The following is a 17,099-nucleotide window of genomic DNA, read 5'->3' as shown; positions in this document are numbered from 1 at the left end:
TCTTTGTTTCTAAACGTTGCAGTTTTATGTAAGAATTTAGGAGGTTCGTAAGAGCGACTGTATTTTGGTATATATACTACTGAGTCTCAGTGAGGTTTTGTGTGTGTGTGTGTGAGAGAGAGAGAGAGACAGACAGACAGACAGACAGACTAAAAAGAAACCTGTTTGAAGAAATTCGCCGGGCTGGCGCACGCCTTTAATCCCAGCACTTGGGAGGCAGAGGCAGGCTGATCTCTGAGTTCGAGACCAGCCTGGTCTACAAGAGCTAGTTCCAGGACAGGCTTCAAAACCACAGAGAAACCCTGTCTCGGAAAAAAAAAAAAGAAAAGATATTTAAAAGCATTGACTTCCGGAAAACGTCAGGAAAACTACTAATTGAGGTTGCAAAGTTTACAGCGCTGTGCTGGATATTCCTGTCCTCAAGGAATTTACAGTTCCACCAGACTACCCACAGCTCAGATAACTCAAGTTATTTCAGAATGAAAAGGTAAGTCTCGAATACGTAAATCAGACAGTCATTCTGGGAGATAGTGAGTGCACTCAAATTTGTAGACCCAAAGTCACCTTGGCAAGAACTTACCTGGGGCATTAAAATGATAAGATAAAACAGGTTGTCCCAGTCGGGTGGTGTTGGCCCACGCCTTTAATCCTAGCACTTTGGAGGCTGAGACAGTCCCATCCCTGGGAGTTGAAGCCAACCTGGTCTACAAATTGAGTTCCAGGACAGGCTCCAAAGCTACAGAGAAACCTGTCTTGAAAAACAGGGGGGGGGGGGGGGAATAGTCCCCTTAAAATGTTATTAAGCCACACAATAAGTTAGGGGTCACTTGTTCTGCTTTAGGTCGACCTTACTTATAATGAATATCATTTTCCTTATGACGTGTTAGTGCATGTAATAGCCTGGAAAACCAAGCTTTGCGTGATAATCCCAGCATTAGAAGGCTGAGGCAGGAGGATTGTCCAGATGTTTGAGGCCTTCTGGGCTACAGAGTGAGACCATAGCTTTATAAAATAAAATAGACCAAGAACACCTGAAAGTTTTGTCTTAGGTATTTCTATCGTGAATACATGTGGCTCATAAAATTGTTTCTTCACAGATTTGATTTCTTTTGTGTAAAGGTTGGGTAATAATGCTTTCTTCAGATTTGTGAACAGTTACGGTATTTCTAGGTTTTTTGTTTTGTTTTCAGACAGGGTTTTCACTCTTTAGCCTAAGCTGTCTCAGATTCCTGGGTAACCTTTTTGCCTCAGCCTTCCTAGTCCATATACCAGCACATCCAGCTTTGCGCTTCTACTTGTGTGCACTCACATGAGGCTTGGAGAAAGTATACTCAGCCATTGATCTGTTCTGGAATGCCATGGAACAGTAAACACTGATAATCTTTTCTGCCAAAGAAAATGTATTATCCGGGCTGGAGAGATGGCTCAGTGGTTAAGAGCATTGCCTGCTCTTCCAAAGGTCCTGAGTTCAATTCCCAGCAACCACATGGTGACTCACAACCATCTGTAATGAGGTCTGGTGCCCTCTTCTGGCCTGCAGACATACACAGGGACAGAATATTGTATACATAATAAATAAATAAATATTAAAAAAAAAAGAAAATGTATTATCTGGCCTGTGTATTTCTGTGATTTTCTTTTTTTTCCTAAGCTCTTCACTTCTTATAATCTTTCAGTTACTACATTTAGATTTTAAGTAATTTGCCTAAAGTAGCTTTTAGGATATTTACTCTGATTTAAGAAACATTCCAGATAAGTCTTGAAGAAATGAGAACAGAGCATCTTGATTTTGTGAGGCTTTTGCTTTTAGTATGGTGTAAGGTGCATGATTTATCATCCATTCATTAAAGCTGCTTTTGCTCCTTAGACATTGAAAATTGCTCATGTTAAAAGATCCTTGTATTGGGGCTGGAGAAATGGCTCAGAGGTTAAGAGCATTGCCTGCTCTTCCAAAGGTCCTGAATTCAATTCCCGGCAACCACATGGTGGCTCACAACCATCTGTAATGGGGTCTGGTGCCCTCTTCTGGCCTTCAGGCATACACACAGACAGAATATTGTATACATAATAAATAAATATTTAAAAAAAAATCCTTGTATTTGAATGAGTCCCCCTCATCAGTGAGGTAATCATTGGTTAAAAACTGTAGATGTTTTTCAGCATTTTTATTTTAACTTACTAATTTTTATTTTTAATTTTTGCTTTTGAGGGGATTTGAACCTCACTAAGTTCCTAACTAGCCTGGATTTTGCTGTCAACCCGACTGGCCTTGAATGCAAGAAATCTCCCTGCCTTTGCCTGGGACTGAAGGCATGCACCCACCATGCACAGCTTTTCAAAGTTTTCAATTTGAAAATAGGACAGTACTGAGCTTGTGTGCTCAGCTTTGGAACTTTTGTCTCTTTTCAAATGTCTTTTTGCCATGGAGGAAGTCCACATTTCATGTATTTTCCTTTTCTTGTTTTATAAAGCTTTGCTCTCAAAATAACATCTGTACTTAAAGGATATTTTAGTTATTTTTTATATCACATAAAAATGATATTAGACTAAGCAACTAGTGACTGGGTTTTTTTTTTTTTTTGAAACTTTTTTCTTTTTGAAACATGGTTCCTTTGTAGTCTAGGCTAGCCTCAGATTCCTGAGTACTGGGATTACAGGCATCAACGCCACTATGCCCAGTCTAGAAAGTGTTTTAAATCACACGAGTGGCAGAGAACCAAATCTTGCTGATGTCCACGTGTGTGCTGTGGAAAATATGTGTGAACATGTATACATACATGTAATTTCAAAATTCTGTGCAGTTTTCCCTAGGCAACAATATATCTCCCTAAGGATATCAACAGTGGTCAAGTCTCTATGTAAGATGGAATAATTATATATTAGCCTATGTACTACTGAGTTAAATCACTACACCCCTGTGCTTTAAATATTTAGTCACCTGTAATGTCCAGTGCATTGTAAGAACAGTTATTATACAGTACTGTTTAAGGAAAAAGCCAGAAGTTTGGTGCAGGTCTTTAATCCCAGCACTTCGGAGACAGAGGCAGGAGGATCTCTGAGGCCAGCCTGATCTACAAAGCAAGTTCCAGGACAGCCAAGGGTACAAAGGGGAACTCTGTCTCAGTAAAAAAAGAAAGAAAGAAATGATAAAAAGTCTGTATGTATTAATAGAGGTGCATTTTCTCCCTAAGTATTTCTATCTACATTAGGTTGCGTTCTTGGCAGTGGAACCTCCTGAGTGCTGATTTCTTTGTGTGTCTAATGAAATAGTATCTGCCTTGTGTTGTATGGTTTAAGGAAGTGGTGTATGTAAAAATCTAGGGAAGTGGCATCAGTACATCCTACATCCTCCAAGTTATTTGTACTGCGTGTGCCACTTGCTGTACAAGTTCAAGAAGTCTAGAGTTTGTTTCCTGCCACAGCCTGCTACTTCTGTCTTAGTCCTACTACTCTCGGTTGGAATGCTTCTTTGGACACTGAGGTCACTGAAGTAGCATTGACAGGAAAATTAACACAGTTCTGGCTGTATATAATAACTGGCACATAATAGACACAGGAAGTATTTGTTGAATTTAAGACAAAAGAACCTAAATAGAAGTGTTAAGAGCATTCATTTGGGCTGGAGAGATGTCTCAGTGATTACCATGTTGATCTTTGAGAGGGTCTGGGTTTGGTTCCCAGGGGCTCTGATGCATTGTTCTGACCCTGCAGTCACAGGGAGCATATGGTATACATATATGCAGGCTGAACACTCACCCACATATACAATAAACTTCAAGTTTCTGTAAAGAACACTTCAAAAATTTATTTGAGTGTGGTGGTTTTGGCACATGCCTTTAATCCCTCTGAGTTCGAGGACAGCCAGGGCTATAAAAAGAAAGCCTGTTTGGGGGGAAAAACGAAAAAAAGAATTATGTGTATGGGTGTTTTGACAATATGTATGCATACATATGTTCCTGATAGCCTTGGAGGCCAGAAGAGGGCATTATGTCCTCTAGAACTAGAATTATGAATGGTTGTGAGTTACAATGGAGGTGTTGGGGGTTGAACCCTGGAATCCTCTAGGAGAGCAACTGGTATTCTTAACCATTGAGCCATCTCTCCAGTCTAGAATACTTGTGTTTTTTTGTTTTAAGAATACTTTTTGTTCTCTTATAACTTCTTTAATTTAGGCTGAATCTTTTGTTTAGATTTTTTTCCTCTCGTTTCCTTCTCCCCTGCACTCCCCCCCTCCCCCAAACCCATCCCCTCCTCAGAAAGGGTAAGGCCTCCCATGGAGAGTTAGCAGAGTCTGGCCTGTGAAGTTGAGGCTGGACCAAGCCAGAGGAAAATGGAAAGCCCATTTTCAGGATGAGCAAGGTATCTCCATAGGGAGTGGGCTCCAAAAAGCCAGTTCATACACTAGAGATAAATCCTGGGCCCACTGCCAGTGGGCCCACAGACTGTCCAAGTCATAGAACTGTCACCCACATTCAGAGGTTCTTGTTCAGTCCTGTGCATGTTCCCCTGCTATCAGTCCAGAGTCAGTGAGTTCCCACTAGCTCAGGCCAGCTGTCTCTGTGGGTTTCCCCATCATGATCTTGACCCCTTTGTTCATATAATCCCTTCTCCCTCTCTTTGACTGGACTCTGGGAGCTTGGCCCAGTGCTTAGTTGTAGATCTCTGCATATGCTTCCATCAGTTACTGGATGAAGGTTCTGTGATGACAATTAGGGTAGTCATCAATCTGGTTACAGGGGAAGGTCCGCTTAGGTACCCTCTACTATTTATAAGAGTCTGAGTTGGGGTCATCCTTGTGGATTCCTGGGAATTTCCCTATCACCAGATTTCTCCTTACCCTTAACAACTTCCTCTATTAAGATATTTCTTTGCTCTCCTTCTCTGTCCCTCCCCCAACTCTGTTCCCTCGTGTTCTCCTCCTGGCATCCTAGTTGGTCATTTGGAAGCTTGCTTGGTTTCTTTTGGTTCCATGAAAGCTGGTTCTCAGGGAGGAGGCTTTTTAAGGTCAGTTCCAGCTCAGGGTCTTCTGGATCTCTGTTTTCGGCATAGGATGCCTATGAACTATGACAATGCCCATTATAACATGGTAACCCTCAGGGTACAATAATGGCATATTTACCTTGACAGTAACCAACAGTTACTCAGTTGGACTTAAGACCTTCTCCTCAAGAATAATTTGGTGTATCTAGAAATTAATTGGGATCTTTGGTATATTTTTGAGAGACCAAAGTTGCCTATGTTTTGAACATCGTTATTTGCTTGTGTATGAATCCTGGACTTACCTTGAAGTAATTCTCGTTAGTTTCCCAAGTGCTAGAATAGCAGGTGTGTTCCTTCAATCTTGTTTTTTGTTTTTGAGACAGTAACCTAGGTTAGTTTTGAACCTTGAGCTCCTGTTCCTTCGCCTTTTCTCTCTGGCTTATGCTCCACCACACCCAGAAAATTTATAATATTTGTTTTTGTTTGTTTGTTTTGATTTATTTTTCCAGATAGGGTTTTTTCTGTGTAACCCTGGTTGTCCTGGAACTTCTTCTTTAGACCAGGTTGGCCTCTAATTCAGAGATCACCTGTCTCTGCCTCTGTTAGATTAAAGGATGCACCACCACCACCCGGCTCATATCATTTCCTTTTTTTCTTTCTTTTTTAATTTATTTTATGTACATTTGTATTCTGCCTGCCGTCCTGGGTGTCTATTTGAGGGAGTTGGATCCCTTGGAATACAAAGTTATAGATAGGTGTAAGCTGCCATGTGGATGCTAGGAATCGAATCTGGTTCCTCTGGAAGAGTAGCAGCCAGTGTGCTTAACTGCTGAGCCATCTCTCCAGCCCTCATAACATTTATTACCAAGAGCCGGGCGGTGGTGGTGCACGCCTTTAATCCCAGCACTTGGGAGGCGGAGGCAGGCGGATCTCTGTGAGTTTGAGGCCAGCCTGGTCTACAAGAGCTAGTTCCGGGACTGGCACCAAAGCTACAGAGAAACCCTGTCTCGAAAAACAAAAACAAAACAAACATTTATTACCAAGAATACTACTCAGAATTTGGGAAAATCCCTCATTACTTTGGTTATGAAACAAGACCTTAGTGACAGCCTTGTAAAGATTTAGGAGGTCTTTAGGCTAAACCAATGCTATAAAGTCATCATTTAAAAATTATAAAGAAAAAATTATAAAAACAGGTTGGAGAGAAAGCTCAGTAATTAAGAGCACTGACTGCTCCAAAGGAATCACATTTCCTGGCCTCTAGGGGCACAGAGAATGCAGGAAGGTAAAATAGCCATATACATAAAACAATTTAAAAAGAAAATCATCTGTCGAATGTAGTAGGTGGCTGTAAATATATATATATTCAATTTATATGTTTTTTATATATTTATATAATTTCTGTGAATGGCACTTTTATGATAACTCTAAAGTGGGCTTTTTAGTCTCTTAATTTAGAAGCAAACCTTCCTAGTTTGGAAGCATGTACATACTACTGTTATTTGATGAAAGCAAGATGGGTACAGTGAAAAGGCTCAGCCTGGTCTTGGCCCTACTACTGTGGTGACTTAATATTTAACCTCATTATGGCTCATATTTTTGTATTTTGAGAGAGTTTCTCTGTAACAGCTGTAACAGATCTGATTGTCCTGGAACTTGCTATGTAGACCAGGCTGGCCTCAAACTCACAGAGAGCTGTCTGGCTCTGCCTCCCGTGTGCTAGGATTAAAGACATGAGTGACTGTGCCTGCTTCCAATATTATCTTTTTAAATTGTTTTAATTTTATGTGTATGAGTACATCATGTGTGTGCAGTGTCCTTAGAGACCAGAAGAGGATGTGTGATCCCCTGGAATTCTTTAGGGAATGGTTATGAGACTCCAACTCATGATTTTTATGCTTCCACCCTGAGTACTTCCTTGTGAACTGAGATTAAAAGTGTGAGCTACTGTACCCAGCAGAATACAATCATTCCAGTATACACTTATATAAAATAGCAGAAAGTAGACATTAAGTCTTTGATACCCAAACAATCCCAGCACTAAGAAGACTGAGGAAGGGGGATGGTGAGTTCAAGGCTTACCTGGATTATGTAATGAGACTGTTTCTTAAGTAAATAAAATTATGTTCATCTACAGAAATTTAAAGTCTTTGTTTTGTTTGCTTGTTTGTAGGCACACAAGTCTCTGAATTTTGTTTCAACACTGCTCCAGATCACTATGTCAGAACAACTGGATTTACCTGTGAGACAGGCAGGCAAGTTTCTTGAATTATTTCTTGAATATACAAACAAAATATATTGATTGAAAGTTATGTTAATAGGGCTGGAGAGATGGCTCAGTGGTTAAGAGCATTGCCTGCTCTTCCAAAGGTCCTGAGTTCAATTCCCAGCAACCACATGGTGGCTCACAACCATCTGTAATGAGGTCTGGTGCCCTCTTCTGGCCTGCAGACATACACGCAGACAGAATATGTATACATAATAAATAAATTAAAAAAAAAAAGTTATGTTAATAAACTAGCGAAGTATTGTGGCTTGGACCTTCAGTAATTTCCTTCCCTGAGTGCTGTGGGACAATGGTCTTTTAGCCTGTCACTTGTATTATTTTAATAAAATGCTGATTGGCCGGTAGCCAGGCAGGAAGTAGAGGTGGGGCCATGAGAACAGAATTCTGGGAAGAGGAAGAGTCAGTCTGCAGTTGTCATCCAGAAACAAAGGAAGCATGATGTGACTGCCACGCCGAAAAAGGTACCAAGCCACGTAGCTAACACAGACAAGAATTATGGGCTGATGTGACTTATAAGAGTTAATAATAAGCCTGAGCTAATGGGACAGTCAGTTTATAATTAACATAGACCTCCGTATATTTCTTCAGTCAACACCTGAGAATCCATTTATTTCTGGTGTGTATAGCAACAACAAGTTTCTGGTATTTGGCAGAATTTAAAGGAAAATTTGAGATTTATGTATTTTCATATTTTGTGTATGGGTATTACATACATGTATGTCTGTGCACCCACCCATTCCTCTCAGGTCAACAGAGGGTGTTAGAGAAATTTGAGCTGCTTTTATGGGTGCTGATCATCAAACCCAGGTCCTGGAAGAGAACCCAGTGCTCACAATATACTTGTTTTTTGTTTAATGTGTGTGTCTGTGGAGGCCCGTAAAGGGTATCATCCCCTTGAACAGGAGTTAAGATGCTTGTGAGCCACCATGTGGGTGCTCATAATTGAACTGGGTCTTCTGGATGCTCTGAGCTTTCCTAAAAAAAAAAAATAGTTTTATTATCACAATTGCCTATAACTCCAGCTCAAATGAAGGTTACATAGCCTTTAATTCCCAAATTTTACTAGAATGAAAGTGTTTAATGTATAAAAAGTTTGGTTCTTAATACATTGTAGTCTTGAATTTTATTTCAGAATTGGATTTTAGAAGATTAAATTATACTTAAATCATTTCAGTGTGTATAAAATGGAAGCATAAATAAACTATGAAATTGAGATTTGTGCACTTCAGTGATAGAGCACATGTTATCAAGTTTAAGTCCCTGTGTTCTATCCCAAGCACTATAATAAATGGATGAAAATGTGGGCCAATTAGGTAACCACCCATAAACTTAGTAAAAATTTAAAGCGTAATTGTTGACTTTAGGGTGACATTCTTCAGCTGATTGAAATTCTAGTGCATGACTATGGTACTTCCATCTGCCAACTTTGAATGATGAGTTCATTTTGTTTTATAGTAGTACATTTGGGGTAGACTGTATACTTGTACTGTAGTTTTCAGTTGTTTATGTTTTGTCAAAATGAAAAACTTTCACACTACCAAATCAAATATGTATACATTTGATTCCTGTGTTTGTTATAATGGAAAGAAATATTTAGCTATAGTGAGAATTACCAGGTCTTATTTTTCTTCTTGCTGTGTTTTGGGTGATAAAGCTAATTATATAGTAGTGTTAATCTGGAATATGTTAGTCCCATATCTTTTACTGCAGTTATAGTTTAGTTTTTTTAGTATCTTAAGATTAAGTATTCATTAAATTCTTAAGATTCAGTTACCTTTATTTAAATGGGTGTTGGACTAAAGGGCGAATTTACCATCAAAAAGCTAGTCTACAGAATTTAGGGATCGATTTCATGTTACGCATTTCTATCCACATTCCCTAGATGGCTGAGTAAAGAGCCTTGTTAGTGATATACATCACACTGCATCATCAGCTTGTTAACTGTCACAGCAGTGTGCAAAGGTAGCAGTATGGTGGCTGGCAGCAGATCATAATCTAGGGGTTTTTGGTTTTTTAATAATTTATTTCATGTGCATTGGTATGAAGGTATCATGAGATCCCTTGAAACTGGAGTTACAGACAGGTAGAAACTAACATGCATGTGCTGGGAATTTAACCCAGGTCCTCAGGAAGAACAGCCCAGTACTCTTAACTGAACCATCTTCCCCAGTCACTATAATCTAGGGTTTTTGAGCATAGCAAATTTTCTCATAAAATAATATGAATTTGAAGTGCTGTGTGATTAAAAATAATCAATTTAGACACCGAGAACCTTTATATACTATGTTTTTTCCTATGATCATGTTTATGTAGTCAGTTGTAGGAACTGTAATTTTGGTTTTTCAAGACAGGGTCTTTCTGTGTTTTTCAAGACAGGGTCTTTCTGTGTAGCCCTAACTGTCCTGGAACATGCTCTTTTGACCAGGCTGGCCTCAAACTCACAGAGATCCACCTGCCTCTGTTTCCTGAGTGCTGGAATTAAACACCTGTACCACCACCATGTGTCCCCCGACTTTGGAACTGTTTTTGTATGGTTTGGTGCTTAGGGGTTTTCTTTAGAAAATGATTTTGGTATACTGTTTATCTTGTGTTCTTTTGGACTGTATTTTTTTTTATTATATGCTTTCCCTCTTAAGATTTATTTATTTATTATGTATACAGTGTTCTGCCTGCATGTTTGCCTGCAGGCCAGAAGAGAGGAGGCGAAAATTTTTTTTTTCAACAACTAAAAAAATAATAAACAAAAAAATAAAGAAAAAAAAAGAGAGAGCACCAGATCTCATTAGGGAGGTTGTGAGCTACCATGTAGTTGCTGGGAATTGAACTCAGGATCTCTGGATTGGGCTATATGTTTAATAATTTTGTGTCTAATGCCTACAAGTGAATGTTAAATGTGTGTTTTGATTATTGGCTTGAAATAATTTTGTATTACTTTGCTTACAAAAGAATCTCTTCCTAATACTGATGTTTCCAAGAGATACTCTGTTTTTACAGTAAGCATTACTTTATGAATGGTCTGTATTGTAGGTGTTATTTATTTGAAGAATATGATAACACAGTATTGGCCTGATCGGGAAGCAACACCCGGGGACATCTCCCCATATACAATTCCAGAAGAAGACCGACATTGCATTCGAGAAAACATTGTAGAAGCCATTATCCACTCACCCGAGCTTATCAGGTATGTTTTTAAAATTTATCCATTATTGCAGATATGTGTTTGTGTATGTCTATTTAAATTTTCTTTTTTCAGACCCCCCCCCCACTTCTTTTTTCTTTTCTTTTTTTTTCTTTTTTTGGAAACAGTTTCTTACTTTGTATGTAGATCAGACTGGCCGTGAACTCACAGAAAACCACCGACCTCTGCCTACTGGTACTATAATTAAAAGTACTTAACCTGACATTTTTATAGCATAAAGTTACATCACATGTTGTCATAGAATGAATGTACTTAGATTCATTGTATTGTGATTGAACTTTATGTGATCAGACAAATGTCTGGTGCAGTACAGCAGAGCAGGCATTTAAATAAGGTCTGCTCTGGGGAGTCAAGGGCCCTTATCACTGCCCTGTCTTGCCTGGAACACACTGTGTCAGACTGGCCTTGAGCTCAAAGAGATCACCTGCCTCCCAAATGCTTGGATTAATAGTGTTTCTGGCTGGCAACCACTATTATTTTATAGGACTTCGCAAATTGCTGGCTGTCTTAAATTTTTTTGTGCCTACTTTTTGAGATTTCTGAGATTTCAGGTTTCTCACTGAACTCAGAGTTTATTAATTTGACTAGGCTGATTAGCCAACAAGGTCCAGAGTTCATCCTGTCTGTCTTCCTAGCATAGTATTGTACAGGTGTACTGTAGCACAAATAATAAAAACTAAAAAGGCTTTTTAAAACTGTCTTGTGTACATCAGACTGACCTCAAATACATGATCCTTCTGCCCCTACCGCATGTGTGTGTGCAGTTAAGCTCGGGTGGCTTTTAGTTCTTTGTTTTTGTGGCCTTGGTTTTCCCGGAACTAGCTCTGTAGCCCAGTTGGCTTCGAACTAAATCCGCCTACTTTGGCCTCTTGACTGCTGGTATTAAAGATTTTTGCCACCACTACCTGGCTGGGTTTCTTTTAAATTGGTAGGAAGAGACAGTGTTGCTAAGTGAGTTGATAGTATTGCATTGTGCATCAAAATACTTGATGGATTATTTGAAATTAGACTTTGTTGAACCAACCTATTTTTCTTTGTCTGAGTTACCAAAGTATTATCTAGGTTTTTTCTTCTTCTTTACTGTTGAGTTTTGACTTTCAGGGTACAGCTTACTACATGCATTCACCATATCATCAAACATGACTACCCGAGCCGTTGGACTGCCATTGTGGACAAGATTGGATTTTATCTTCAGTCTGATAACAGTGCTTGTTGGCTGGGAATTCTTCTTTGCCTTTATCAGCTTGTGAAGAATTATGAGTAAGTGTTCCTCCTAATTCCAGTTAAGTTTTTGAGAAGTGGAGATAATTGTGAAAATTTAAACCAATCTCAACATAAAAAATTGCTTTTAATATAAGAAAATTAGTGATCTATGATAATTTAGTACTTTCCTATTGAAGTAGGAATCTTATTCTGAAATTTTCTTCATTATACTTATTTATTTTGTGTGTGTGCATATGTGTGTTCAAGTGGTTCAGTGCACAAATGGAGGCCAGAAGATAAGCTGGTGACATCACTCCCTCTACCATGCAGGTGCCAAAACGTAGCTGACTGACTCAATGCAGGGTATCCACCCTGCTGAGCCTTCCCACAAGCTCATGGTACTTATTCTAATCCATAATGTTTCTTTTCTTTTTTTTTTTTTTTTTGTCAATGCCACTGAGAAGCTCTGCCCTGACTACTGTCTTTACGTTTTGTTAAAATCATTGACTCTTATTTAAAAATTGTCTCTAAAATTGGGGCTCCTTTGTACTGATAGCAGGCTTTTAGATTTGTGAGTGTGTGCTTGTTTGAAGGTGATTGGAGTGCAGTGATCAACAGAGCACTTTATCAGTGAGTTCCTGATCCTGCGCATTTGCCCTGCCAAGAACTAGTATTATAGTGGGTCACCAGCTCAGCTCTTGATCTAAGAAATTCACAGTAATCTATTTATTCAGTAACCTGAATATTTAAATGAATTATAGTTCATATAAATAATTTTCATAAATTAGTAAGATTTTAGACCAAAGAGTTGTCTTAGCTCTGAGTTTGATTTCCAGCATCCACATGGTGGCTTAAAACCATCTGTAACTCCAGTCCCAGGAAATCCGAAGTCCTCTTCTTGCCTCTGGCAGCACCATGTATGCAAATGGTGCACAGAACATACAATATGCAGGTGAAACACTCACACACATAAAAAAAGACTTTAAAAAGAATAGTAAATCAAACAGTGAAGGATTTTTTTCAATCAAGCATGTGGTTAAAGCAGTGAAATTGGTAGGTATGAAAGTATGGTGTGGAAAATTTATAAAAAATAATTAGTATGATATGGTGACTTGACCTCCATTCCCAAGAGCTAGATAGATGCCATTGTGCGCCCTCTAGTTCTGGGACTTTTAGGCAACCTCTGACACCTTTTTGGAATCCCATTTCAAAGAACTGTGCTGTCCTGAGTAGGCGTGAAACACACCATTTACACCCTTGGTACTGGTGTTTTCTTGTGTCCCCACCAGCTACCCATCTTCCTGCTAAGGAATGTTCCAGCTGTCGCTCCAACTTCTATCAGAGTGCCAGTTGTAGTTCTGGTAAGTGAGTGACCAAAGCTAGAGAGAATAACAATAAGTTGGCAATGTCATTAAGAGGGTTTGAGTCTCTCTTATAACCTTAGCAGGAAAGAATTTGAGGGATTTTTAAATGAAATATAGAGGAGGCAACTACAATATTGGAATTTCAGTTTATTTTCAAGCAATGTTTTTAGAATATAAGGTATTTACAAGAGATATGTGGCTTGGAGAAATTTTAAGAAAATTCATGAAGAAATTGTTCTTTGGTCTTCAGCAGCATCTTATATCCTCAGAAAATGCTTGTTTGTACGAAGAGATGAAAGGAACCTCTGAGGAAGTTCTCACATCATATTGAATAGTAGTGGTAAACAAGTAAAAGGGTAGAGAGCCAGAAGCATAATCTGGTAATCAGGGAAGCACTACTGGTACAGGTATTCAACCCTTGGGAAAATTTTAGGGGTACAGCTAACTTGTCATGACATGTTAGGAGTTCAGGCAACTCCTGGTAAGATGCTAGGGTCTGTAACTGGGACAGAGCTGGCCTTGCAATTCCTCCACAGCAGAGGATGACTTGAGTTTTTGATCCCATGCCTTTGATTTCTCAAGTTCTGGGTGTTGTCACACTTGGTTTGTATGCTGCTAAGAGTCCAAAGTTGGGTTCTTGTGTATTTTAGACAGCACTCTATCAGTTGAATTGTTTTACTTGACAGGGTAGGAATTTTAGATATTAAAGAACCTCTGGCTTTTTATTTAGAAACAAAAAATGAAGCCAAGTGTGGTGGTGCACGCCAGTAATACCAGCACTTGGGAAACAGATCTTTGTGAGTTCAAGAATAGCAAAGACTGCACAAGAGAAACCCTTTCTTAAAACAAGAAAAAAATTTATGGGGCTGGAGAGATGGCTCAGTGGTTAAGAGCATTGCCTGCTCTTCCAAAGGTTCTGAGTTCAATTCCCAGCAACCACATGGTGGCTCACAACCATCCGTAATGGGGTCTGGTGCCCTCTTCTGGCCTGCAGACATACACACAGACAGAATATTGTATATATAATAAATAAATAAAAATGTTTTAACAAAAAAAAAAACAAGAAAAAAATTTAAAGGTCAAAGAATTGAACTTAATGGATGCCTGTGAGTGTAGTTCATTAGTTTGCATCACTGGAGACTTGTAGTACTAGGCTTTTTGTTTTTATTTACAAAACCTGCCTGCCTCTGCCTGCTGTAATGTAATATCACACATTTAGAAGCTTTTGAATCTCAACAGTATGTAGTGTATTTTATGCTGTAAATTACTTTAATTGCTACTAGCTTAGATTAGGTGCTACGAACTAATTCCCTGTCTAATATTTAGTGTGATTCGTGAGGTAAGTTGTAGATGACTAACCAGGCTGGAAGGAGGGAAGTATATAATAGAGTCTGTAGTTCAACTGCAGAGTTCACGTGGTATTCTTCCTTTCTATAGGTACGTGAGTGTCAGGTGGTGTATTTGAGTATGTGGTGATTTGATTGAGTACCTCAGTGTGAGCTCTCTGGTCCGCAGGTGCACGTGCACATCGTCAGTGGGAGGAATCCACAGCCAGAGGATAAGTCTGGCATCATACCTTGTTCTGTCACTATTGCCTTATTCCCATGAGACACTCAACCTGAGCTTAGCTGAAAAAAAAAAATGGCTCCCCATAGCACCTTGGCTACATTTGTATGGCCATAGCCTTTTTTTTTCTTCTTTCTTTCTTTCTTTCTCTCTTTCTCTCTCTCTCTCTCTCTCTCTCTCTCTCTCTCTCTCTCTTTTGTGGATTCTGGGATTCAAATTTAGATAACTCTTGTGCAGCACAGTCTCTTACCATGCGCTGAGCCATTTTACTAGCCCACATTATAGGAATTTGTTTTGTAAGTTATTACTGTTTTATCATACTTAAGTATGATAATCTCTTAAATTTTTTTAGTGTGTTCATAGTATGTATGTGTAGTTGTTGGAGGGCACGTGTGAATTAGAGGACACCTATTCTTTCCTCCCAGCAAGGGTTATGGACATGGAACTCAGGTTCTTAGGTCCACATAGCAAGTGTCTTTTTATCTTTGGGATTTTTGAGACAGGGATTCTTTGTATACAGCCCTGGCTGTACTGAAACTCACTCTGTAGACCAGGCTGGCCTTGAACTCAGAGATCTAACTACCTTTGCCTCCTGAGTGCTGGATTAAAGGTGTGCACCACCATGGCCTGGTTTGTTTGTTAGTTTGCTTTATAACATTTATTTAAAAGCATGTGCACACCAGTGTGCATGTGTAGGCCATAGGACAACTTATAGATGTTAGTTTTCTTTCCACTGCATGGGATCCCAGAAACTAAACTTAGGTCATTACAGCACCCTAATTTCCTGAACTATTCTATGATCCTGCCACCTTCGTTTTTAATAAAGATGGGGCTTGCTAATTCATCTAGACTGGCTAGCTGGCAAAGATTCAGTGAACTTCCTATCTATACCTCCCCAGTAATAGAATTATATGAATTTTCTATTCCTAGAATTTTTTTTTTTTACTTAATTTTTATAGGTATGTATGCCTGGGCATATGTGTGTGCACCATATGTGCAGGAACCCTCAGAGGTCAGAAGAAGGCATCAGATCCCTGAAACTGGAGTTACAGGCAGTTGAGTCACTGTGTCCTTATGAGTATTAGGAATTGACCCTGGTCTCTGCAAAAGCAGTGAGTGCTTTTAACTGTTGAGCCATCTCTATAGCTTTGCAAATGAAGTCAGGTCCTGATGCTTGCACAGCAAGCATTGTACAGGCTGAACCACCTCTTTAGTCCTCTTGGTATTTTTTTTATTCTTGACCATTTACTTTGGTTATTATTAAACTCTAAGATAAATGAATGCAAGTTTTTTGCTGTTAAGACAAGGTCTCCTCAATGTGGCCCAAGCTAGCTGTACCATTCTGCCTTAACATCATATGCTGGGATTACAGAAGTATACTTCTGTGCTTGACTGGGAAATCCTTTTGTTTTGCTTGGAATATAACAAAACAAAGCCAGGGTCTCAGTTTGTAGCCACTGCTGTCATAGAGCACTGATACTTGCTTATGTCTGCCTCCCATTGCTGGCATTAAAAGTGAACCAATACACTTAGCCCAGTAATCCAACTTTTAAAGAAAACCTTTCCTGTCTCCCTTTAACATGGAATGCTTCACAAATCTACCATCCTAAAACAGGAGTCCTGCCAGCTGTCTTTGCCTCATTTCAGTTTCAGTATGTGTGCTCTGGAAGTGAGCGACTGCCTTACCTTTACCTCTTCACTGCTTGGCGTGGTTTTTGTTTTCCTTAGCAGGCTTTTCTTTTCTTTTTCTTTTCTTTTTTTTTTTTATAAAAGAAAAATTCTTTATATACTTGAATATATAGTCAGAAATACCATCTTGTCATACATTCGTTTTTTTTTTTTTATTTTTTATTTGGCTTTTCTTTTCTTATGTGTCCTCAGTTTGGTTAGAAACTGTTGCTAGTACTTGTGAAAACAGATTTTTGTATGTATCAGTTACGGAAGTACATTCTTACAGAATTAGTTTGTATTCCTATCCACAGGTACAAGAAACCAGAAGAGCGAAGTCCATTAGTGGCAGCAATGCAGCACTTCCTGCCAGTTCTGAAGGACCGCTTTATCCAGCTGCTCTCTGATCAGTCTGACCAGTCTGTCCTAATCCAAAAGCAAATATTCAAGATTTTTTATGCTCTTGTTCAGGTATTATTGTTTTGATGTTTATTACATTTATTTGTGTGTGGGAGGGAGGGGCTTAGTGTATGCCATGGCACACTTGTGAAGGTCAGAGGACAGCGTGGGGTTGGCTCTCTCCTTCCACCATCATTTGGGCCCTGAGATTGAACTCAGACTTGATAGTAAATATTTTTATCTACTGAGCCATCTCACCATCCTGAAGGTACTATTTTTTAAACAGTGTTTTTAGTTCATTTTAAAACTTTTAATTTCTTTTTTAATTTCATACATATGTACAGTATATCTTATCTATCTCTATTTCCACTTCCCCTGATTCCTCCTAACATATTCTCTTCTACCTTCATATCTTTTTCTTTTTTTTTAAAAT

General features: G+C 39.0%; 1 protein-coding gene across 1 annotated transcript in view; it reads left to right on the top strand.

The window, feature by feature from the left end:
- The window catches only part of Ipo7 (importin 7), a 42,848-nt gene that overhangs the window by 1,128 nt on the left and 24,621 nt on the right, over positions 1-17,099 (top strand). The window contains exons 2-5 of the mRNA XM_041666420.1: positions 7,154-7,235; positions 10,295-10,448; positions 11,568-11,726; positions 16,582-16,738. Of these exons, the coding sequence (XP_041522354.1) occupies positions 7,154-7,235; positions 10,295-10,448; positions 11,568-11,726; positions 16,582-16,738 (552 nt within the window). The remainder of the gene's footprint in view (positions 1-7,153; positions 7,236-10,294; positions 10,449-11,567; positions 11,727-16,581; positions 16,739-17,099) is intronic.

Source organism: Microtus oregoni, unplaced genomic scaffold (genome assembly GCF_018167655.1).
Source record: "Microtus oregoni isolate MIOR12 unplaced genomic scaffold, Mior012 000016F_ref0000370, whole genome shotgun sequence".
Taxonomy (NCBI): domain Eukaryota; kingdom Metazoa; phylum Chordata; class Mammalia; order Rodentia; family Cricetidae; genus Microtus; species Microtus oregoni.
The sequence above is the reverse complement of the archived record's forward strand: the minus strand, read 5'-3'. Positions and strand labels throughout refer to the sequence as shown.